The sequence below is a fragment of the Castor canadensis genome, chromosome 7 (genome assembly GCF_047511655.1).
Source record: "Castor canadensis chromosome 7, mCasCan1.hap1v2, whole genome shotgun sequence".
Taxonomy (NCBI): domain Eukaryota; kingdom Metazoa; phylum Chordata; class Mammalia; order Rodentia; family Castoridae; genus Castor; species Castor canadensis.
The window spans coordinates 77724492-77750113 of record NC_133392.1 but is presented as its reverse complement, the minus strand read 5'-3'; the positions used below and the strand labels follow the sequence as shown (position 1 = coordinate 77750113).

The 25622-nt window shown below is 41.1% G+C and overlaps 1 protein-coding gene across 2 annotated transcripts in view; it reads left to right on the top strand.

The window, feature by feature from the left end:
* Positions 1 to 25622, top strand: part of Ercc6 (ERCC excision repair 6, chromatin remodeling factor) — an 80122-nt gene that overhangs the window by 37963 nt on the left and 16537 nt on the right. For both annotated transcript variants that reach the window (XM_020160123.2, XM_074079407.1), the window contains 9 exons: positions 3615 to 3750; positions 12083 to 12253; positions 12706 to 12882; positions 16804 to 16920; positions 20396 to 20491; positions 23652 to 23867; positions 24297 to 24407; positions 24841 to 24960; positions 25407 to 25501. In XM_020160123.2, the coding sequence (XP_020015712.2) occupies positions 3615 to 3750; positions 12083 to 12253; positions 12706 to 12882; positions 16804 to 16920; positions 20396 to 20491; positions 23652 to 23867; positions 24297 to 24407; positions 24841 to 24960; positions 25407 to 25501 (1239 nt within the window). The remainder of the gene's footprint in view (positions 1 to 3614; positions 3751 to 12082; positions 12254 to 12705; positions 12883 to 16803; positions 16921 to 20395; positions 20492 to 23651; positions 23868 to 24296; positions 24408 to 24840; positions 24961 to 25406; positions 25502 to 25622) is intronic.

Sequence of the window (25622 nt, the reverse complement as noted above, 5' to 3'; positions counted from 1 at the left end):
GAGTTCTACTCTCCCCAGAGAGTTTTAGGGACACCTGTCTTGGCCCCACCTTTGGTGATAGCACAGCTTGGAAATTCTGTAGGACATGTTGAGTCTGTTGTGGCCCTTTGACTTCTGTGGTCCAACTCTTGCTCCCCAGCTGAGGGCCATGGGCAGTGACCATATATAGCAGACAGTGGGAAAGTTCATATGTGGGCAGAGGCATTTCATCACCTTGGAACATAAGGGTGAACCTCCTTTAAGTTAGGGTTTGGCCAAATTTTGTTCTTTTGTTAGACCAATTATTTTTCAGTTTTACAGAAGATGATTTTTAGTACTTCAAAACACTGCATTGTTTACTGTGAATCATTTACAAACATTATTTTAAGTTCTGGAATCATTTATTAAGATGATTAAGAAAATAAAAATCAGTCATAGTCCCTCATCTCAGAAAAAATCTGTTTCACATTTTGGACATGCTTTCTTCCAACTGTAAAAATATTTTCATATTCATTCTTTACCCGCTGTGGGCTAGGCCTTGAGATCATTCTAAGAAGAGATTGTCTCTGCTCTAGAGTTACTTAAGAGGAGTGACACGTTACACGTGGTCAGTGTGAGTGCAGGGAGGAGGGGTCATCAGCTTGTCTGGAGAGAAAGGGACGGGGAAGGCTTCAAGGAAGCTGAGGTGAAGAATGAGTAGAAGGTAGTTGGGAGGGAGAAGAAGAAAAGAAAGGTCAAGCAAAGATTGAGCGGTCACAGAGTGTGCATCTTGTAAGAACTGAGGTCAGTTCAGACTGGTGGGATCCTGGCCACAGGGGCAGGTGATGGGGTAATGACAGTGGGATAGATGAGTTGGTGGGCGGAGCACAGACTAGATCCTTATGGTTTTATAGACCAGGCCAAGGGGTATAGACTTTTCCCAAGAGCAGTGAGCAGCCCTTGGAGGCCTTGAAGCAAGAGGATGAGGCATTCGGGTTTTGCTTTCAGAAATCATGCTGGAAGCTACAGTAACTTAGATGAGATCATAATGGCTGAAGCTGGAATAGTGACAGTGTAGAGGGAGAGACATGGTAGCTTAGAGAGGGATTTAAGGTGAGAAGTGACACAAACTTGTGTAGGTGGTTCATGATGGAACTGATCAAGGAGTGAGGCTTGGATTTCTTATTTGGGTCCCTGGAGAATAGATGACAGTTTTGTCCATTGGATTTGGAATCCTGGGGGAGGGAATGGCCTATGTGGTGCTTTGGGACCATCTGTGTTAGCAATTAAATACCTAGAGTGGGGCAGTTTGGAGTGCAGGAAAGAGATCTGAGTATAGAGTAGGTTGGCATCCTGCTCAGTGGGGATTACTGGGGTAGGAGAGTGTAATTCTGTGCAGTTTACTCCATGGTCATCATTCTTGCTGGGCAGAAAGAGAATGAGGAGGGGAAGAAGGGCAGTTTCAGATGTGCTGATGAGTGTGCTCCAGATGAAAGGGAAGCAGACCAGGTGGCCCGTGGGCCATTGGTGAGCCTTGGTTCTCAGCTGCCTCGTGTAGCATGAGTGAGTGTGAGCATGGTATCACTCTGGTTGCTGCTTGGTTTTGACTTCATCTTTTTTTTTTTTTTCTTTTTTTGTGGTACTGGCATTTGAACTCGTGGCTTTGTGCCTGCTAGTCAGGCGCTGTACCACTTGAACCACACTGCCAGCCCTTTTCTACTTTACTTATTTTTCAGAAAGTGTCTAGCATTATTGCCTGGGACTGGCCTCAGACTGTGATCCTCCTACCTATGCCTCCTGAGTAGCTGGGATGACAGACATGCACTGTCACATCCAGCTTATTGATTGAGATGGTGTGTTGCTAACCTCAACACACCTCAAACAGTGATTCCCCCAATCTGCACCTTGCAAGGAACTGGTATTTTCCCAAACAGCTGGGATTATGGGCATGAACCACTATAGCCAGCCTCAACCTTATCTTAAGCACTGGCCAGCATCCACTCCATCCTCCACCCTTGGTCATTGGACTGTACCTGCCGTAGGAAAGAGTGAAAGAGAAGCTACTCCCCAAACCTGGAGTGTAAGGTTTCCTTTCTGAGTCAGTTGGCCCTACCAGGACAGCTTTGTGGACTAGTGAGAGTTGCAGGGGGATGCTGTGCATTGATGGACTTTTGATGGATGGGATTACCACTTCAAGGCCAGATCAGTGGTCAGGGTCCCATATAGTACACATCTGTGATGGTGGAAGTGGGAAGGGGAGAGCAGCAAATGCCCCTGCTTGGGTTCTGCAGGGAAGCAGAGAGGAGAAGGACATGTTGACACAGTAGCCCCCACCCAGCTCCCACGTACCTGAATGTCAGGCATTGGATAATTCCATAAATAATTTTTGCTTTTCAGGTTATTAAATGTTCTCAAGAACTATTTTAGTGGAATGTAACACTCATCTTATTTAATAAACCCCAACAGTATCTAAACACTGTGCACTTCACAAATGTTAACTGATATGTTCTTCATAGTAACCATGCACTCAGTGTTGTTATTACTCCCATTTGAGAGAAGTTCAGAGACATTAAATGACGTACTTGAGGTCATACAGTTAGCATAGAGCCAGGGTTCAGATGCAGGCAGCATTCCTGCCCACTGGCCTGTGATGTGCTAATGAAATGGGTAGTTCATTCATCCCCTCCCTTACCCCTGAAGTTTGTCAGACCCACCTTTTCCATGGCATACATGGTTCTAACAGTGTACATCCTAGTGCATAAACACTTGTTTTGGGATGGCCAGGTGAGTGTGACTGTTGACAAGGCTCTGACTGGTGCTGCTCAGCACTTTCCACAGTGGTCCAGTCATACTCCAGCAGTGTAGAGTAGTGGGGGTAGGGTTGGGGGAAGAGCAGCCACCTGATGTTGGTCATCGTATGGGGCAGGTGTAGTGGGGGCAGGCCACAACAACCAGAGGGCTGACTTCTGAGCAGTCCCCCATCTCTTGTTGGTCATGTCATCCTGGGCATACCAGCATTCTGAACCCCTGAATTATTTCTGTCCTGCTTACTTTCCAAGGTGGTGAAGACTTGTTGAAATTCTGTGGGGTGAAAACTCTGGTAGACTGTAAAGTTTCAAAGAAATTTAAGATCCTGTCATGTTCACTTGAGTTCGAATAAACTGTATAATAACTTCACTAATCTGAAATAGAAGGGAAGAAAAAGTATTTTTGTTATATTTGTTTGATTTCCCTTTACTATGTATGGTATTTTCTCTTAATTCCTGCATGCACTAATCTATGAATGGATTCATGTAGATTTTACTTACTGCATATTAACCTCAATAACTTTTTTTTTCCCCCTTTGATGGTACTGGGGATTGAATTTAGGTCCTTGAGCATACCACTTGAGCCATGTCTTCCAGTCCTTTTGCTTTTAGTTTGTTTTTCAGATAGGGTCTCACACTTTTGCCTGGGCCAGTCTCATATCATAATCCTCCTACCTGAGGTGTGCACCACCATGCCTGGCCCTTCAATAGCTTTTTAAAGAAAATGTCAGTAAATTTCTGTAGCTTGCATTTTCTTTTTTGAACCATTAAAGAAGGTTTTTGTTTTTGGCAGCTGATCACTCTCTGCTGTCTTTCACAGCTGTTTTTGTCTTGGACCTTCGGGTATAGGTTCGAGGGTTTGGGTCCCACCATCATTGTCTGTCCAACGACAGTGATGCACCAGTGGGTGAAAGAATTCCACACATGGTGGCCTCCATTCAGAGTGGCTATTCTGCACGAAACTGGTTCCTGTGTCCACAAAAAGGTAATGTTATAGTACTTTAGTACTTCTTACTTGTTTTGCTTTAAATTCCCCTATTTTATATATTTGTTTTTTCTTTGAAACATGTATTTCTCTAACATGTATTCCTATATTTCTTTGTGCATTTAAAATTATACATTTACATTGACTTCATTTTCAAAACAGTTGTGAATACAGCTTTATTGTTCTAACAGTCCACAGTGGTGTCATGACATTTGTTGTCCAGCATAACACAGCTGGGCACAGAAAGGGCAGCACAAACCCGATTATGTGCAAGGGGTCACAAATCAGTGGCCTGATTTTATGTGTGGGTCACAGATTGGTGACTTGGATGACCTTGACTAGGGATTCATTTGTAGCTTTAAACAGTCTTAGGAAAGTTGACACAAAAAGTAATACACAGGTTGAGCATGCCTAGGCTAAAACCTAAAGTTTTTTGAGCACTGGTATGATACCATACTAGAAAACTCCACACCTGTCCTAAGACAGGTCACAGTCATAATGCAAGTATACCAAAAATATTGTGTAAAGCTACCTTCAAGCTGTATGTATAAAATGTATATGACACATAAATAAATTCCATGTTTAGACTTGTGTGTATCCCCAAGCTACCTCAGTATGTATGTGAGAATATTCTCAAATCCTAAAAATATCCAAAATCTGAAATACTTCTGGTCTCAAGCATTTGGGATAACAGACACTTAGCCTTAATTGGTAAATGCATTTGTAATTATGCTTTTGGACATGTTTTTGGTGAACAAAAGAAGCAACCTACTACTTAGAGCAAATCTTACTGCTTTTTGTTCCTCAAATCCTGGACTGTATTTCATCCATTATTTGTAGTTGTGTTAACAGCCATGTTATCAAAAAGAGGTTTGTCTCTTTTCTAAGTAGTGTGATATGGTTTTTTTTTCTTCCTATCTGTCTTGGCATCTAGACTGCAAGCTCTATGTGTCTGACTCATTTTGCACTCCAAGTGCTATAAGCATTTGCTGAATAAATAAAAATGACAGTTTTACTATAGGTTTGCAGGTTACATTATTGACAAGAAGTGGCAGTTTGTCTTGGGTTCATTCTTTCCTGAGTCTTCTGAGCTCTTGAGTGAGCTCTCCTGCACCCAAGGAAAGCATTGGCAGTTGTAAAGGCCATGGAAGGTTCACCTCACTTGAGAGAGGCACTTTTTTTATCCCAAGCTGGCCTTGAACTCATAATCCTCCTGCCTCAGTCTTTCAAGTGCTTTGGTCCCACCTTCTGAGATGGCTTTAGCCCCCACAGAAACATGTATAAATGTAGTTGTTTATCGGGTTTTCATTGCTTTGCAGTTTACCAAGGACTTCAACTTAGAATGTTATTGTTAAGGAAAAGCAGTTTACTGTTTCTTTGTGTTTTTGCTGTCTTAACCCCCTGTACTGTTCTTTTCCCATTATAAAGAACCTCAGAGCTCTACAGATGTGAATTGTTGTGCAGAACATTGAAATAATATATTTTTTTCAAACTATATTCTTGACTTAAAAATGTGATCAGTTTATTGGGTATTATTGTCAATATCAGTTGTTACATGTGGTGATGACACATTAAGAATGTGTCAGTAGTTCCTTTGCCTAGGCCAAGATCATATCTTTGGTTTCTGGATTCAGATATTGAAATGACATTTTGTCCCTCTGCTCCTCCCTTTATCTGTGTTTATAGAGCTTTGTCACTACCCTATGCACACTTGATAGCTAAAATGTGTGTTAGATTAAGATAGAGTCTACATTTATTACTCATATTTCAAATATACTATCAATGCCAGTCTGTCCTTGAAGCCAGCATCCAATGCCTGACTTCCTTTCTTCCTTATCAACTGAGATTTCTTTTTTCCATGGGTGAACTTTCAAAATCCACTGGTTGTCCTGTCTAAGAGCAATAGTGGCACTTTGGCATAGGGACATTCACTACTGAACAAAATAGGAAAGTGGAGAGAATTTCATTTTACAAATATTTAAAAGACTAATAATAATTGTTTTCCTTACTCAAGTAGTTTGTTTTCATTTTATCAATGCTTTGTTATTGCTAGTATGACATACCGTATTGAAAAATTTTCATTTGCAAACAGGTATCAAATGATCATGCACATGTATTCTTCTTCTTCCCCAAATTGCCATTTAGCTTCCCAACTTTCTTACCATTTCATCCTATGTTATCTTTGTTAATAGTCTCTTTGATTGGCAGCATAATTTGAAGTTATGAAATGCACACCACCCAGTGACTATGAAGAAAATGTGTCTAATAATTTCAATCTCATGATCAAACCTAATAAAGAAAATTTCAGGCTTCTGAATTTCCTTTAATGTTCAGTTGAAATCTCATTTAATAAGTCTGAGATTTTCTTTTTCTCATTGTGATTTGTGATTCCCTTTTCTAGCATAGAAAAACTTTTGAGAGTTTAATATTTATTTGTTGAACAACTATAAATACTATATCTCTGGTGCTTGATATTATTAAGCATCTAAAAATGGATATGATGTTTTTAACTAACTTTGAAAAGTCAACTGTTTCTTTGGGGAGCAAAAATAATGGGAGAAGGCAATCTTGTGATGCTTACCTCTTAGCTCACAGCGGGTGGTGGCATTGTTAAGTACTGTGTTGTAAAGCTTATTTAATGAGTAAGAACCCTTTTCAGTTTGTGAGAAGATGTGTAGTGGGAAATTGCTTATCTTCTTGAAATGATTATCACTTTATCTCTCCCACCTTTTTCTGTTGTGTAGGACCAGTAATTCTATGGGCTATTTTAGATAATTAAAGAGGGTTTTTTTTTTTGCCTCATTTTGATCAGGTCATGCCATTTAGAGGCATAAGAGTGGGAAAAGCAACACTGGTATAAAGTTTTAGGAGCATAGGTTTTTATAGTTACAACCCAGAATATGAGCCTCAGATCTGCCATATTGTAACCTTAAGGTATTGGACTTTTAACTTCTCTGAGCCTGGTTTGGTGACCTGTAAAAGAGGGATTTTAAAATAATTTTTGAGGGTTTGTTGGATTAATGTCTATGCATGAAGAACCTAGTGTGGCCCCTGATGTTTACTCTTACCAGGTATTTACTCTTGTTAGAGACAAAGCACTTCACAAAGTGAGTGAGGCATGGCAGATTGATTCAGTATATTTTCTAGATAAAAAGTTCACACCTGCTTTATCAATAATGTTTGTATGCAACGTCTAGAGCTTTTTTCCTCATGTCCACATACATTTGATCCCAAGTGGAAAGTGTAGAGTGTGATTAAAAAGCAAACCGCACAGAAACTTGGCTGTCTGATGAAACTGCCATCATGCATTCTCTCTTTTTTTTTTTTTTGGCAGTACTGGGGTTTGAACTCAGGGCCTCAAGCTGGCTAGGCAGGCACTCTTATTGCTTGAGCCACTCTGTCCGGCCCCCATCATGCATTCTTTAAAAAGTCCCTTCTTCTGAAACAATGCCAAAAGACCTGGCTTTTTAAAAAGCTGAAAGAGATGGGGTCAAGTAAAAACAGAAAGGGGGCCCACACAGTCCCCCAAGCATCCTAAATGTTTGTGACCCAATCCAAGTACACACTGATAATGCAAAGTGATATAATTCCTATCAACTTTGGAGTTGATGTGTACACCTGATACAAGAAATGATAGATGCTGGGCTCATTCTGTGAGGTGTTTTGTAAAATGATGTTGCTGGAGCCCTTTTTTCTTCATTGTCAGCACAAATCCTTGTTTATTAAAGATTTAGTTTGAAGGAAATTTTAATTAATTACAGGTGCAGTAAATCCTGCCTGGGAAGCTGCGTGCTGTGTTTACTGTGAATGGCCTTCATGTGCCTGTGCTTCGCTTGCTCTCCCTGCTGCTGACAGTGTGATTTATGGCTGTTGTTTTCTACCAGTTCACTGTTTGCCCTCTAGGAGGGATTGGTCTCCTGAGCCTCCATAATAACAGCAGCACTTCCACAGACATCTTTTAATGACAACAGCACTGCATTCAGTAAGTCAGGCTAATTGCAGATGTACCCTATTAATTGCAAAAACTAGGAGAGGTTACATATTTTACAAGCTTTTAATTTGAAACCGCCCGAGATGATTTGTCTTAAGTGTTTGAATAGAGACGTCCATAATATTCAACAATTCACCATTATTGAAACTCCAGTCTAGGCAGTTATAGAATTCTGAGATTGAATCAGGTAAAAACAAATAGGCTTAGATGTGTTTTTACCCACTGGCTTAGTGGAGATTGCATTTTCAGCCAGGAAATTTTGCACAAATATTCTTTTTATAAAAGTATCTTCTTAATTCTTGTTAATCAATATATGTCTTTATGAATGCAGTAGGAATTCTGTATTTCTGTAGTTAACACTGCAGAATATTCCCAATAACCTTCAATACTTAAACAACCAAAAGAAGCTTTATATTGCTGCAGTGGTATGCATTTAAGATGCTCGGCATCTCATTTGTTTAACTAGCGTAAAGTTTCCAGGCACACCAGGTGATGTTCAAATTCATTCCAGGGTTGTGCTTTTTGGAGGTCAACAGGGTGACCATGGTGAATCTGTGCATCCAGCAGTTAGGAGTTCCAGGGTCCATGAGCAAGTGGAGCCCCATTTTCAGGGTTTGGCCATACACAGTGGACATTTTATAAGTGTGAGCAGTAATTTAACTTTTGCCTATTTCAAGCCCCAGACACTTGTGGTTGCCTTTCTGTGCACACATGCCTGCACTCAGGCATGATGCATTCTGGTGGCTCAATTTTGCTGTTGCTTCATGCCTCACCTGCTGTTAATGGCAAACTCCGCTGTCCTGGAGGGGAACATGGGAATAGAGTCCAGGGGCACTGCCTACCTAGAATCTTGCTACAAAATTCAGATGTTGAGGAGCTGTGAAAATAATCTCTGGCTTCTTAAAGTTGTGGAACTGGCCAGGAGAGGTGTGGGAAGTGGAGCCTGCTTCTTTGGGCAGTGCTTTTCTGCACTGACCACCAGTAGCTGAGAGAGTAGCAGTGTAGTCAGGGGAGTGGGATGGAAGTGAGTTCTGGGCGAGCATGCTTGTGTGTTTGCCAGGCTGATGCATTGCTTTAATGTCAGGATTGGGAGCTGGATAAAGCACGGGTGACCTTCTCTGTGGTTTTGTGCAGACCTTGAACTTTGTGAATGGAAAAGGAGTAGTTGTAACAATAATAACATATCTCTCTATCTAATTTTAAATAGTTACCAGCCATTGTAGTAGCCTTGTAAAGCAATTTTATTAACTTCTTGAGTGTCAAATTATTGGGACACATGAGGAGACAATTTTCCCCTTTCCTTTCTTCCTTCAAAATTTTCTCAACCCTCTTTGTACTCTTTTATACTCTTATGTTTGGTTTTTTGAGACAGGCTCTTGCTGTATAACCCAAGCTGGCCTTGAACTCAAAATCCTTCTTCCTCAGTCTTCCAAGTGCTGGGATTAAGACATGTACCATCACACCTGGCTTAAAATTTTTAAATCTTACTTCCTAAATAAAATCATCTTTGAAGATTTTGAGTTTTATACAATTTATATGAGATGATTGTGATTATGTAATGTTTTTAGGCTTTGTAATATTTATCTTTTCTTATATTCCTGTGATAAGCCTTATTATGTTTACATTTTGCTAGATTTTACCAATAAAGTAGTGAATCTTTAAGGTAATGGCTCTAGTTTGTGGGGTGTACACACCTGTCAGTTTTGGAAAACCAGGTTTTGTTAGTCTGTCTGTTTCTGTGACTGGGAACAGTTTAAATAACTACTTCTATTCCTGAGGCACTCATGAAAGCCTTTGGGTACGGTAGACTTACAGTGGGAAGAACATAATATCTTCAGTTCTTCAGTATTGGCTAATTTTTAGTCAATACTGCTCAGTTGATGTATAATTTTAGCTCAGTTGGTCTGATTTTTCTGGGTCCATTTCCATTTGGGTACTTTATTTTTGTAACTATCATCTTCTGTCAAAGTGTTTAAGTTTTCTGGCACATTGGGTTGGTTAATGTTTTTGTATTCTCTCCCATCGGTGATAGTTCTTCTGACATTTCTAATGCTGTTCAGGGAGTCTGTTCTTCCAGATGACTTTTCAGAGGTTTTGTTGGTTGGTTTGGTCTTTTCATTTGCTTTATGAGTTCCACCAGGTTTTTCTTTAAGGTTCTCTAATTTTTGTTTTTGTCCTATTGAGTCTGTCAGTTTTCTTTTTTAGCCTGTTCAGTTGACTGTGCATCTCCAGCTCAGCCCTTCTGTGTGGTAAATAAGTGTTCTTTTGTGCAGCTCAGTCTCTGTTGATAGCTATGAAAAGAAGTTCCCTGGTGGTAGCATTCAGTCCTTTGTATCCTAATTTTTAAACTTTTTTCTTTAATCTTACTTTGTGAAAGAGGCTTTGGCCAGGTTTCCAGATAGGCTGTGGCATGTGTGTCTTGGCAGCTCTCAGAGCTTCACTGGTATGTGAGAGACAGTGCTTTATGGTAGGTTAAGGTAAAGGTTCATGGCTCTTCTTTCTTAGTGTCATTTCCTTTAAAATATAAAACACCCCTCTTTCTGTCCATTTCTATTTCATATTTATTTTGCTAATCCTATCTTTTTTAGTATAGCATTTCCTTGTATGTTTTTTATAATTCCCATAGTTCAACATTCTGTGCCAGTCTGGTTTGGATCTCCTTTTAACTTAAGCCTAGAGTTTTGCTTACTTCCTGGGTGGAAAGTCTCGCTGTTACTAACCCACTGTTATATGTTGTCATGTATCTGATGTGTGTTTATTCTGAATTGTGCTACCTTGTTTTCTGTATTCTATTTTCCTGTTTTTTGCCATTTTTATTACTGTTTCCTATATAATAGTATGATAGTTCTATTTTTTTTTCCTAGTGTTTCTATGGAGATGACAATGTTAATTAGTAATAAGCTTAACTTTTACAAATGTATTTAACATATCCTTTGCCCCTTAAGAATTAAAAGTATTACATACCTAAAATAAATAAATGAATACCTAAATAGATAGAATTAAATAAATAAATAAAAGAATTAAAAGTAATATCCTTGGACAGGGTGGGGTTTTTAGTTCACTTTTATTTTCCCCTAACTTCACTCCAGGTTCTAGTAAACTAAACAGGAATTAGTTTACCAGTTTTGTTTACATTTAAGTTTTAATATTTAGACTTACTTGCTATGTTTTAATGATTAAAGAAATAGTATGGATATTACACATAATTTTCCCTTTTCAAGTTTTTCTTTTGTAATACAGTAAGAGGCAGTACAGCCTACTACTTAATAGGTTTAGCTTTGTACTGAGCTATCCTACCTTGGAATCCTGGCTCTCCCACTCACCAGCTGCATGACCTGATACATCCATTTCTAAATCTAAGCCATGGTTTCCATCTGTAAAATGGGGGTTAATGGTGGTCACACATACTTTCCTTACTCCAGCAGTTGCTGTCTGTGACAAGTGTGCAGGGTAGGAGTGGTGCCTGGGCTCTTCTACAGTGTGCTGCTCTGCACATACAGCTCCATCTGCATTCAGCACGCTGTGTCCAGCCAGCTTCCAGGTGACTTATTTTCAGAGCCGCGCCTGCTAGTCAAGCATGACTGCTAGTTTGGATTGACGCAGAATTCCAGGGTTGCCACTCTTCCCCCACCAAGAATTAATGTCAACATTTTTCTCTTTGCTTTCTGAAATTTTTATTGTTACAGATGAAGTGCCAGATACAAGCAGTGTTTTTCCTTTGGAGGGAAAAATACTTTATATCTGTTTTTGTTTTGTTACAGAAATTTCTCTGTTTTTCTTTATGTCTAGAATTCAGACATTCAGTAGGATAAGTCTTTCAGTATTTCTGACATTGTGGGATGTTTTTCTCTGTAGATCTCTTATCAGTATATGCAGTTTTTTCCCTATTATTTCTTAAGTCATTCTTTTAAGACTTTTCTACTCTGGCCTCCTGGAATTCAATGATTTATTTTCCTTGTCTCCTGTATTTTCTTTCGTATTCTTGCTTTTGTTTTAAACCAGTAATTTTCTATCCACCCTGTTTAATAAGGATGGACATTTAGGGTGTTTTATAAAAGTCAAAATTGAGTAGGTGTTTACATATTAAAACGTATTCTTATTTTTTGAGAATGTCTTCCCCCACAGTGGTGGACGTATTAGTAGTCAGTGTTTGCTATCTCATAGATTAACCAAACGCAAAGTATATGCCCTTGCTGGTAGTGTGTCATTAGGATTGCATGCGTTATGTTTGTATTTGTACATTTTTATAAAGTGCTTACGTTATCTCACGATTGAAATAATATCCTTTTAAGTTATGTTCACTCATTTTAAATTGTCCTTACTGTTTTATTGTGGATTTAGGAGAGGCTAGTTAGAGAGATTGCTCAGTGTCATGGAATTTTGGTCACTTCGTACTCCTACATTCGGCTGATGCAAGATGCCATTGGCAGGTGTGACTGGCACTATGTGGTCTTAGATGAAGGACACAAAATTCGAAACCCAAATGCTGCTGTCACCCTTGCTTGCAAACAGGTATGACCCCTTATAACTGGGAGAGTTCCAGTGGGTAATAGTGTTTAACTTAGAATTGGCTTTCTGCTGTTAGTAGCGCATTTATTGAATCTTGCCTTAATGCAGAAAATTCTGTATGCTTGCCCTTAATGTTTTGTTTTTTTTCTTTAATTTTGATTACTCATGCTACTTAAAGTCTCTTGTAAGGGTTAGTTGTAAGAATGTAACCAAATCCAATTCTAACCCATAGTATTCAGCCTGAACAATAAGAAAAATTCTTCCCTGTGTTTTCACTTATATGTAACTAAAGAATTGAAATTACATAAGATGTCTGTTTTGGACAAAATGGTGTGAGAATTAAAAGGATGAGTAAATGTGTTAAATAACAGTGTCACAGGAGTATTTTGGGATGAGGATAGTGACATCTGTTAAGAAGTGAATTTAGTAAAAAGACATTTTATTCCCCAAAATAGTTCCGCACACCTCATCGGATCATCTTGTCAGGCTCACCGATGCAGAATAACCTCCGAGAGCTGTGGTCACTCTTCGACTTTGTCTTCCCAGGAAAGTTGGGCACGTTGCCTGTGTTTATGGAGCAGTTCTCTGTCCCCATCACCATGGGAGGGTATTCCAATGCCTCTCCAGTACAGGTGAGTAGTAGTCAGTGAGACCTTTGGCATCTCAATATTTAAAACGCTCCCACTAAACATTAAACTACTCTGTAGCCAAATTATTCAGAATGTAAGGAAAATGGCCAGGCTTATCAATTGATATCTCATAAAAATCGGAAAATTATTTCTGGATAAACCATATTTTTCCGGATAAAAATATCATGTGATTTTGCTTTAAAAAACCATGTAAAATATTTAAATAATGCAAAGCCCTAAAGTGAAACTTCTCTTGGCATAATAGAAATGAAACAGTTTTGGTGGTGGTGTTCTTAGGATGTGTTTTTGCCAGAAACAAATTTTTTCTGTCTGGAACATTTTAAGAAATTTAAAATTGGTATATGTAATCAAGAGCAGTAAAAAAATGGTGAAAAAAGAGCGAATCATTCTGGATAGCATATAATCTTGTGCAAGTTGTGTAGTACATTTAAGTTGTGAGAAGCTTAGGGAAGGTAAGACCAGGGAGGACTGGAAATTAGGGAAGACATAGCGAAAAGTGTTCCTTAGCCTGGGAGAATAGGCCACAGAGAGTGAGGGCTTTCTAGGACAGAGCACAGCTGTGTTGTGTGACTAGAGCAGTGAAGAGAACTGTTTTTGATCAGACCAGAAGTACTTGTTTTGGGAAGGTTGTGGGTGCTGGCACTAGAGGCTCTGAAAGGGAAGCAGCAGTGCTCAGTGGCAACAGGAAGGTGTCTAGGCAGGCTGCTGGAAGACGGCAGTTCTTAGGGGTTTCTTGGGCTCCAGGGATTCATGGGACATGGGAAGGAGGCTGGCATTGAGGGAACTGTGGGCCCCTTGGGCATGAGAGCAGTGAGGAACTGGACATGGGCTTGAATGATGGTCTGAAAAGAGAGGTGGGGAACCAGAGACCCAGGTGCCATTTGTAGGCAGGGCAAACAAGATGTGGGGGCTGATAGAATAAAGGAACAGAGGTGAAGGGTAGCAAACTTACTCCTGCTAACTTCTGAGGCTTAGACCTCAATGGTGTTGTCATAGGCAGGAACCTCAGGTGGTGAAGCTAACTTGAGGGCAGCTAGTGACCTTTGGGGGCCACTCCAGCCTTGGGAGAGCAGGGTGTCTGTGCAGTCCTTCTCAGGTGTCAATGTGTTTGTGGTCACTGCTGGAAACTCTTATGTTTTGGAATACTTAATTAGAAAAAGAGTTTTAAAATCAGATGACTGTCAAAAGAAATGTATCTTTATATTTTGAGATTGAGTTTTAATTAACTTTTGTGTTCTCTGAAGCACTGTTGTCCTTCAGTTGTAGTATTCTTTTTTTTAAACTGCATTCTGAAGTCATTTGAAACTGAATAGAAAGTTACAAGAATTGTAAAAGAACCCCCATGTACATTTCAACCAGATTCACTGATAATTAACATCTTACTAATGTTTTGCCACATGTACCTTATCATCCTTCCTCTGCCCCTCAATAGTTGAATACAAATTAATGCTGTTTTGTTTTCTGAACCATCTGAGAATGTCACAGGCGGAAAACCCTTGCCTCCAAATCTTCAGTGCATTTCTTAAAAATAAGCACCTCATTCACATAACCATAGGGTAGACCAGAAGTTAGGAGGCAATTTAGACTGGATACCATTCTTTAATCTGGTCTCCAGTCATTCGCTTCTACCAGTTGTTTCAGTAATTTCTTCTGTTTAGACTGGTTGCCCTGTGCTATTGAATCCTAAGAAGATAGTCTGTCCATAGGTAATTATTGTGTCAGACTAGGGCTAACATGATGGGAGAGGATTGGAAACCAAAAGCTTCTCTTGAATCATCCCTAGTTCACTGGGAGGCGAGAAGTTGGCAAGTGAACATACCAGAACAGGGTGACGAGAACTGTGATCAGGGAGATACTCACATCAGAGCTTGTGGGCTCTAAGAAAGGCCTCGTGATGGGATGGCTAGGCCAGGTCTAACGGGCTGAGGAGAGTGAGGGCAGAGGACCACCAGACACTGTAGGGCCTGCTCCCTGAGGCAGTGTGTTCAGCCTGGGTAGGGAGCTTCAGAACTGAAAAGAACTTGAGATAACTGGTTGAACTTCCTCATTCACAGGCACCTGTTATTGGTACTCGGTATTTGAGTGACTTGTTATGGTTACTCCTCTGTAGCAGAGGCAGACCTAGGGTGTGATCAGTTCTCTACCTTGTCAGGAGTAGGAAGAAACATGGGTTCTTCCCTCAAGGCATCTTTTTTTCCAAAGCACTGAGGGGTTGGAAATGAGAGTTAGAGAAACACAGTTGGATCCCTGCCTATGTTTCTACTAACATAAACAGGACCAGGTGGGAATTAAATACCATCTTCTCAGGGTTTGCATGCAGGAGAAACAGGAGCTGGGAGGCAGCCACTTCCCAGCCCAGCCCTGGTTTAGTTCACCCTTGTCCTCAATCAGCCCGAGAGAGATATGGACAGACAGGAGTGGGGAGTTTCTGTAACAAGCTGGAATACTTGCTTCCTTGGTGGGACTGTATTGTGTTGTTAAATTGTAAAATTTAATTGTATCTACATCACAAACCATACATAACCCATCTCATCTTAAAGGGAATTGTTACCGTTGTCCAGATGATACACTGAAGAAGTTAAATGTAATTAATACTTACTGATTACTTTAACTTCTTTGTTATTATCTGTTATCCCAGGTAACACCTGTTTTTTATACTTATGCATGCCCATTCAAACATCTGCATGTGCATACATGGGTACAGATTTGAGGGAGGTGTTTTTAGTCTTTTAGAATGTTTTTTTGTTAAACTCAGGGCCTCGCACTTGCTAGATAGGCACTCTGCCCCCTAAGGGCCATGCCCTCAGTGTTTTTGCTTTAGTTTACTCTTGTTTTTTAGATAGGGTGCTTTTTGCCTTGACCATGATTGACCTCTACCTCTTACTCAGCTGGGATTACAGGTATGGACTACCATGCCCAGCTTGTTTTTAAGATAGAGTCTGGTGAATTTTTGCCTGGCCTGGTCTCAAATCACGATCTCCTATTTTCTGCCTCCCAAGTAGCTGGGATTATAGATGTGTACTCACATGCCTGGCAAACTTGTTAATATTTTTAACTTGAAATTTTTTTGTGTGTGTTGCTGACAAGTTCTTTTTATTATCATTCATTCTTAAGAGCTCACGCGCCTAGGTTTAAAATTTGGTTGGACTTTTGTTTATTCCATGAAATAGTAACTTACTAAGTTGTTAAGACTATTTATTTATTTATTTTTGAGTATCAATAATTTATTGAAGTCTTTGTTTCCCTGTAAGTGAATTGAGAAGGGAGTGGCTTTCTGTGCTGTGGGTCTTTGTTTTTCTGCACAGAGTTAATACGTCTCTCATATGGCGTGTCCATTATGGAGCATTTTAGGTAAGCTCCATTTTCGGTGAGTGACCTTTCATTTCTGGGAGCACAGGACTTCTCTTGAACTTCCTCTCTAGGTCTCCAGTGGGCAGTAATCTCTGCTCATTAGCTGGTCGTTCCCACTGCTGCTGCTTCCCCCACACTTAGCTTTGATCTTCAGTCTCACAGAGTCACAGTTCTTTGTAGCTTTTGGAGAACACAAGATTACAGAGATTTGTTTGAAAGCAGTGTTTTTCCCCAGAGGATAGACAAATACCAAATAAATCTCTGTTTTAGGGTATAACTATATAATAATTAAAGCAAATATAGAAGAGGAATGAAGCACAAAATTATTGTGTTTTCTTTTGTTGTGCATTTTGGTTAATGAGGTAGATTTTTTCACTGATGGTGTTATTATGAAAGCCACCGTCCCTTAGAGCATACAGAACTTACATGAGTTTTCCAAGCCAATTGCCAACCAATTTTGTACAACAGTTGGTCCTTCTTTTATTTTCTAAGTTGAGAGGTAAGAGGAAATGTATTCCTTAAACTAATCCCCCCCTTTTTCTTTTATTATAGGTTAAAACTGCATACAAATGTGCATGTGTCTTACGAGACACCATAAATCCATACCTACTGCGGAGAATGAAATCAGATGTCAAGATGAGCCTTTCTTTGCCAGATAAAAATGAACAGGTCTGTAAAGCCAGGAGTTAATTAGCCATTTGTCAAGGACCAGGGCTACCTGCCCTTCACTCCGATTTTCCTGTATGAATTGACCAGGCCTGCAGGTGTGGCCCTGGAGTGGCTGATCCACATCTGTATCTACCTCTGTTTGCTTCCTGCTGTAGCATCAGCTCTTGGCTGGACTCTTCCTGTAGTCCATAGCTTTTGGTCTCCCTCTGTTAACACATAGATTCCTATAGCTACTCTTCTTAAACATCTCCATTTTCCTTAAGCCCACAGTTCATTCCTGCTACTCATTGTATCAGGTGCCAACCATGTACCCCCCATGACTCTAGGCTCTGGGCACGGCAGTGAACAAAACAAGTTTTGTTATCTCATTCTTGAGGTAGTTATTTTTATCAGAAAAAGAAGCTGGGTTAGGGGGATGGCAGTGCTGAGGACAAAGGTTTGTGGAAGGGCTGTCAGGGATGGTCAGAAGTGGTCTTGTGGTCAACTCACCTTTGAGCAGAGACCCAAAGAAGGTATAAGAGTGAGTTGTATGAGTTTGGGAAGAAGCACGTACCAGGTGATGGATGGGGACAATGTCCTGGTACTCAGGGACCAGCAGGGAGGTCTGTGTGGCCAATACTGGTGGAAGCTGGGTTGCCAGCTAGAAGCCAGAGCACAGGGGCCTGCTGGCCCTGGGAAAGACTGCATTTTACTCCTTGTGAGGAGGAAATAGATGGAACTGTATTGAGCAAGGGATTGATATCATTTGATTTAGGTATTGAAAGGATCTTTCTAAATTCTACACTGGTGTTCTATAATCTTAATAGATGATTGTACCTTCTACTTAGTACCTTCAAGTGTTGTAGATTTTGAATGTTGGAACTGTAAAGCATCTTGGACATTTGTCATCAAGGCTACTTTTGTCCCTGTCTCTTTTCTTCCTCCAAAACTCATCTCCACATTGAGCCCTTTACCTCTGCATGACCTCGGAAACTCTCCTCTTTGTGTCACAGTCCTCTGAACTGACCAGTTCTCAGGCAGCCAGTTGCCCTGGCATTCTATTTTTTCTTTATTACTCTCACCTGTCTGCTTCACATCCTGTGACTTTGCTCATAAATTGGTGTGGTCAACGTGTGACAGGCCTCTTACTCACCAAGATGCTCCACTCCATTCAGTATTGCCCATTGTTGCATCTTCCCATCAGCATACCTTTGCTGTCCCTCACCCCATGACCTACGTAAGAGCACTAACTTAGCTGATTTGCACTGATGTATTTTCATTATGTAATCACAAACTGTCTCTTTTATGCTGTAGCCAAGGCAGATCACTTCCTGTTTTCCAGTGTGTGCCACTCTTCTTTCTGCTTGCACACAATGTCTCCTCCACCTGGAGGCTCTGACACACCCACTCCATCCCCCAGCAAACACATGTAGAAAAGTTCCATTTTAGGAGCCTCCCAGGTTCTCTACTAGGCTGCAAACTTCTGGAGAGCTAGACTTCCTATACTCTTCCTATAGCTACCACAGTGATTGGCAGGTGCTAAATACCTGGTGAATAATTTGTTCAGTTAATTTTGCATTTGAGAGGAAAGGCTTCTCTTTGTTGCAGTTGTATTTGAAAGAATAAAATACAAATTTAAGAAATAAAGAATCATAAACCCTGAGCTTCATATTTTAGAAAGATCGCTCAGGCTGTGATTGAAAGTATTGGGAGGGAAAGAAAGTGGAAGTAGAAGGATGTGCTAGCCAGGCCTTGCAAAGTCCTGGACAAGGCAAGGCTGAGACTGGCAGGAGGAACCCAAAGGGCCCAGTGATGCCCAGGTTTTCCCTTAGATGCAGGGATGCATCTGCTCTGATAGAAGTTTCAAAGGACAATCAGCTTTTAGAGCATAGCTGGTGAATTGAATTTAGGATGTGTGGGAAGTCCCTTCAAGAAGCCGTTGTAAGAGTCTAGAGCTCTGCGGAGGGTTCCGTAGCTAAGACTTAGGAGCTGCAGAGGTAAAGTTCTGAGGGATCAGTTTACCCAACGACTATGTGGAGCACTAGAAGAGACAAGCAGTTGAGGGAGCAGGAGCACCTCAGGAGAGGATGGAAGAAGGGGATCAGTTGGAAAGGTGGGGGGAGGCCTGGCAGACACTCAGAGCGGGGTTAGAAGGAGCAGAGGCTGCAAATATCAGAGCAAAAGGCAAGTGGGCTGAGTTGGAAAGAATGTGGTACATTTGGAAACTCCGAAGTCAGTAGTGACACATTAGGAGTACTTTCAGTGGCATCAGTGGGCGTGTCCCATAGACTTGCAGCAGGTGCTGGCTTCAGAATTGCCTGGTTGGTGAGGAAGTGCAGGTAAAGATTGTCCCCACTTCTCTTTTCCTCTAGAGTCTTAACGGGTGGGGCACTGTGCCCCGGATGATGAGTGGGTAGGTGTTTAGACCCAGTGCAGAGGTTGGAGGGTCCACCCTTGACCTTGACTGGAACTTTTCCCTCAGAGAATAAAGCAAACTGAGGTGAGGTGGAGGTCTTCTAGGGAGTAGAAGCTAGAGAATTAGATAGATTGTGGTCCTTTGGGGGGTGGGGGCAATACTGGGGTTTAAACTCAGGGTTTTTGCTTCCTAGGCAGGTGTTCTGCAGCTTGGGTCATCCCTCCAGCCCTACTTGTGTGATTGTTTTTGAGTAGATGTTGAGGTGGGTGAGTGGTGTGGGGAGCACAAGGAGTGTTGGTACAGCATTCTGGGCTTTCAGAAGGTGATGGGCAGGGTGTGTGGAGGGGAGTTTCTGGAGCAGGTAGTGGCAGGCTGCCACAGGGTAGAGGATGCTGTTGGACACTGACCATGAAGCAGTAGAGAAGGCATGGGTGAGTGGATCTGCCTTTGTCAGTTCATAGGGCAGGTGCAGTGGGTTGAAAAGGGCCTGCATGGATGTCATAAGGGTGGCTGAAAGAACATCCCAATGGAATATGACTGACATCAAGCCATAAGGTGACAGTGGAGAAAGAGGAGAGCTGAGGCAGGAAATCTGTGAAAACACAGTGGCATGGAGTAATTGGCCCAGGTGGCCAGGAGGGTAGGAGTTGCTGTCACAGTCTTGTAAACTGGTGAACCTTGAGAAAGTGGGGAGCTCTGGGTGAGATTAAGGTCCCTGTCAGTTCTGTCAACCAGAGTACAGGCACAGGGTGTGGAAGGAGAGGTAGTCTGAATACATTGAGGCTAAGATGAAGGCTGGTCTGTGCACGTGGGTCCTGGACTTGAGGATGAGCAGGAAGCCAGCCTGAAGGGATAACATGTTGGGTGATGGGGCAGGGCCTAGGAGGTGGATGGATACAGAAGTGGGAAAATGCCCTTTGTCTAGCCTGATAGGTGTCCTTATTATTTGTTGTTTTGATAAGAGGTCCATTGTTTTAAAATTGCATATATTGTACTCTTTTCATTAGGAAACCTTATTGATATTTTAATTACTTTGTTTGAAATCTTTAAAAAATTATCATTGCTTTTTTCCCCCCTTAGGTCTTATTTTGCCGTCTTACTGATGAGCAGCATAAAGTCTACCAGAATTTCATTGATTCCAAAGAAGTTTATGGAATTCTCAATGGAGAGATGCAGGTCAGCCAAAGAATAGAAGCTGAAGAAACAACTTTTTGACCAAGAGAGGCAGGAGAAAAGGAAACTGGTGTGGTGTCTAAATGTGTCAGGCTTTTCACATCATGCCATCTCAGTTTATTCTTTTGTGGTCTGTGGGATGTATGTGCAGTCACAGCTACAGTGTGGAGACTGGGAGGTGCAGAGAAGTGAAGGCCATGGCGGGAGGGTGGCAGCCCTGAGCTGTAAAGCCAGAACCCAGGTACGGTGTCACCACAACGCCCTGCACTTGATGGTTTTACCTGATATGTGGATGAGCATCAGGTGCCTTTCTGGGTTTGCCTGGAAATCGTGACCAAAATTATGCATTATGAGGAGATGATTATGAGGATTCATGTTTCATCAGTTTCTTAAATGAGTCCTGTACCCCAATAAATTTTTTGAGCCACTGCCAGATATAACTCTGGTTCAAATGTCTGACTCTAATTCTCATTGTCCTGGTATGTGAAAGGAATCTGTATGTCATTCTTTTCTTTCAATATTGTGAAACCTCTTTCCAGTGTTGTCCGAAGTTAGATTATATAAATCATATGAATGTGGTAGAAATTGGCTTTCTGGAACACTTTCCCACTTGAGCGTCCCCAGGCACTCTAAATGAGAATGTGTTTGTGGGATTGCAGAGCTGGTGGGAACATCATAGACCAGCTGAGGTGTGTGTGCTGAAAGCCAGGCATCTGAATTTTATTTAGATGGCATATACTGCCACCAGGTCAAGAGCTTTCTGTGACCCTCTATGAAAATGTTTTGATGTGAAATTTGAGGCCCTTCCAGAAGTGAGAGGACACACATTAAATTTGAGCATATTCCTTTTCATCTCCACTGTGAGACAGTTGCACTTGAATCCAGCATTCGTCTAGTGAAGACACTTAGCGATGGGGCTTGCAGTGGTGAGGTCTGCAGAACTGGGGATTGGAGGTGTCCCTTGCAGAGTGTAGGGACACAGTCCAGACTGCCAGGGTGAGCAGGCACATGGAGGAAGTGCATTTTCACATACTTTTCTGTAATATCATCACAGCTATTGGCAGTAGCCAGCATTCAGTTATGCATATATGATCGATTTATAATCAGCATTAGTCGAAAGCTTCAGGCAAACTTGTCCCTTCTTTCTGCGTCATATCTTACTTGTGAACTGCATATTAACTGATTTGACATGTAAAATTTCTAAGACTGAGGAATCGTCTTTGTTCTTGCTGTTGTCATGGACAGCTGTTTCTGTGAGTAACTTTCAAAAGAAGCCTTAGGAATCCAGTCCTAAGTATTGGGTATCAGGTCTGCACTGTGTGCTCAGAAGTCCACCCTGGTCTTCTCTGTGCTTTGATGTCCAGAGAGATGAGAATGCACACAACATGGCTGCTTCTGTTTCTAACACCCAGGTGCTGTGCATTCAGATTCAGTTGTTTTGCACTGTTAACCACCTTTTGGTTTCTTGTTTGAATTGTCAGTGGTATCCATAGGAAGCTCCTAAATCATGCACATATCTTCAGCCCTCCTAAGTCTCCCCTAACTTCCTCTTATGCCAAGTTAGGTGGTCTGAATCACCATAGAGAATGCAAGCTACTCTTATGCTTTTCATTTTTCTAGTATTCACCTTAAAAAGGTAAAAAAAATAGGTGAAATTTAATTTTGATCATATATTTTATTTAGCCTAATGTAGCCAAAATATTATATAATCAAAGTTTTAAAATGATTACTGATACGTTTTACCTTTTTTTGTACTATGTCTTCAAATTTGGGTGTGTATTCTACATTTGCAACATATCTCAATTTGTACTGGCCGCACTTCTGTGCACTGTAGCCTAGTGTGGCTAGAGGTTACTTTATTGGATGGTGTGGGTTGAAAGGAAGAAGAATGAGTTCAAGATGTATTTTTGGGGAGTTTTGACAATGCTTATAATTCACTCAGATCTTTTATTGCTTATTTGTGTAACTGTTGTTCACTAGTTCAAAGTTTGAAGATTAGCTTTTTTTCTCTCTCTCTCTCTTTTCTTACTTAAATTCTACACCAGTGAGTTTGATTTGAGTCACATTCTGAAAGCTGGGGCGGTGACCGGGGTGGGTGAGAGAGCATTCACCCTATTCTTCCATGCTGTTCTGCTTTATTGACCATCCTTCTCCCTCTCCCATTTGTGCATTTGTCATGCACATTTGTTTTCTGATGCAGTGATAATGTAGAGATAAATGGAACTTCAATCTCTGACTTGCATAGAACTTTCAATGGGGGCCTTACAAATATAATATTTAGATGCATTTGATAAGTCACATAACTAATTTCTCTAAATTTAGATTGGTTTGACATTTTTGACCTGTATTTTTAAGGTGAGTCAGATTTTTATATCAAGTTTATAATGTTGTGAAGTGCATGGCTTTTTTTTTTTTCTGGTAAAGGAAAATGAATTATCAGCAATTGACTATGACCCTTATAGACATGTTCAGTATAATAGAATTGTTTTGTTTTCAGAAAGTTGCCCTGTCAGAGAAAGAACCTAAGTGAACGCTAATTTCTTATGGCTTGTAACAAAATACCTGAGAAAATAAAGAAGGAAAGGTTTATTTTGGGTTCAGAAGTTTCAGTCCGTGGTTACATGGCTCCATTGTTTATGGGCCATGGTAAGGCTGGAAGCATGTGGTGGGGTGAAGCTACATACCTCAGGGCATCCAGGAAGCAGAGAGGTAGAGGGAGAGAGACAGACAGACATAGACAGACAGACAGACAGACACACATACATGCATGCACAAGGGACAAGGGCATGTTACCAAAGACCTTCTCTCTTCAACTAGATCCTACCATCTAGGTTTCAGTCTCCTTCCAATAACCCATCAAATTATGAACCTTATCAGTGGATTAATCCATTGACAAAGTCAGAGCCCTCATGATCCGATCACTCTCCCAAAGCCCCCCCACTCTGAACATTGGTGCATGGTGAACTAAGCCTTTAGCACATGAGCCTTTGGGATTCCAGATCCAACTATAACAACTCCTAGTAATGCTGAAATTAGAGATGAAACTAAGAAGATTGTAAAGAATGACTTTTTAATCCTGTCATATATTGAAAGCCTCTTTACCTTCCTTCCTTTTATTTTATGTGGGGTAACCTGAATGCATATATGTTCCCTTATACCACAGATTTTCTCCGGACTCATAGCCCTAAGAAAAATCTGCAACCACCCTGATCTTTTTTCTGGAGGTCCTAAGAATCTCAGAGGCCTTCCAGGTGATGAACTAGAAGAAAACCAGTTTGGATACTGGAAACGTTCTGGGAAAATGATTGTTGTTGAGTCTTTGTTGAAAATATGGCACAAGCAGGGTCAGCGAGTGCTGTTGTTTTCTCAGTCGAGGCAGGTGAGTGTGCAAATTGCATGCAAGAGACAAGTCAGTTCTTAGGACTTAGGACCACCAATACAAACAAGAGAATATCATTCAAAATAATACCTCCAAAGCAAGAATGCACTGATGGCTGAGGTGGCAGCCTGTGTGTCTCTGTGGAGGTTTGGATCTTTCTCTAGAGATGGTATCCAGAAGTTGGCCTTTTAAAAAGACCACACCTGGTTTCCAGATGAGTTTGGGTCTGACCTTGGGTTACATAGCAAAGTTATAAGAACCAACCATAAGGAATTACCAAAAATACGCTTGTAGAAGTTTTATTTCTCTGCCTTAAAGCCAGAAATTCCTTCTAATGATAGGCCATTGGGGAAGGCATACCTCTTGACACAAGTGGAGAAGCACTTGGAGCAATTTGATTTGCAAACTGGTCTCCCTGTCTCCCAACAGATGCTACACATCCTTGAAGTGTTCCTGAGAGCCCAGAATTATTCCTATCTCAAAATGGATGGGAGCACTACTATAGCTTCAAGACAACCTCTGATTGAGAGATACAATAAGGTAACAAGTCAGTGTGACAGAAGAATTGGACAGTGCTACTGTCCATGGGGAGAAAAGGAGTGAGGGTCCATAGCCACAGCCATCTGAGAAGTGTTTACATCCTCTAGCACCCAGATGGTGCTACCCACTGGGTAGTGGTGAAGGGGGACTTTTTGCTTTTAAGTATGTGCTTCAGGATTGTTGAGGAATGAGGTGTGAAAGTGTGGGCATGTATGCATGTGTATGTATTTAAGGAATGTTTTCCTTGTTCACAACCCAGTTTATAGATGTTGATGATATAATTAACATTAAAAGCAGGAGCGGTGGGATGGGATCTTGATTCACCAGACTCTAGGATGTAACCATTATTAGGTGTTGGGAATAGCCAGATGCCCCTGGGTGGCAGAGGTGCAGAGCCTTAGCACATCTCAGATGTTTCGGGTTTTGCCTATAGGATGTGTCCATCTTTGTGTTTCTTCTGACCACACGCGTGGGTGGCATAGGAGTCAACCTGACAGGGGCCAACAGAGTCATCATCTACGACCCTGACTGGAACCCAAGCACTGACACACAGGTCTGGTTTTTACTTTAAAACAAGAATGTGTAAGTAGAAGTACAGTTTGTGGTTAGCACCTGTAGTCATCCTTTGATGTTCTAGTTGGCTGGCTTTTAAGTACAGTCCACATTTTGGTCATTTCTTACTCTTTCACATGAAAGAACACACCCTTCAGAGTCACATAGACTGGAAGAGTCTTCAGTTGTTTATCTATAGCATCCTTTCCTAGACGTGGGGTGAAAAGAGCACATGCAAAGTTAGGAACTTTTTTTCCAAATTGAGATGCTTTGGTTTTATTTTTATCAACTGGCTATATACTTCCTTTCATAGGCCTTCAGTATATGTGGCCTCATTAGCCAGAGTTCTAAATGGAAGCAAAAGGCAATGACAACTATTTGTATTTCTTTTAGTTGGCTCTTGTACTGGGAAAGGCCCTTTGTTGAGATGAGTCTCTCCACTTGCAGGCCCGGGAGCGAGCATGGAGGATAGGTCAGAAAAAACAGGTGACTGTGTACAGGCTCCTGACAGCTGGCACCATTGAGGAGAAGATCTACCACCGGTCAGTGTAGATGACTGCTGGCCTCGATGCTGTACTGAAGGTTCTGAGCAGGGAGGTTTTTTAAGTGTTGTTTTTAAGCATTTTCCATCTTAGAATAATAATTACTGCTACTTAAGGGACA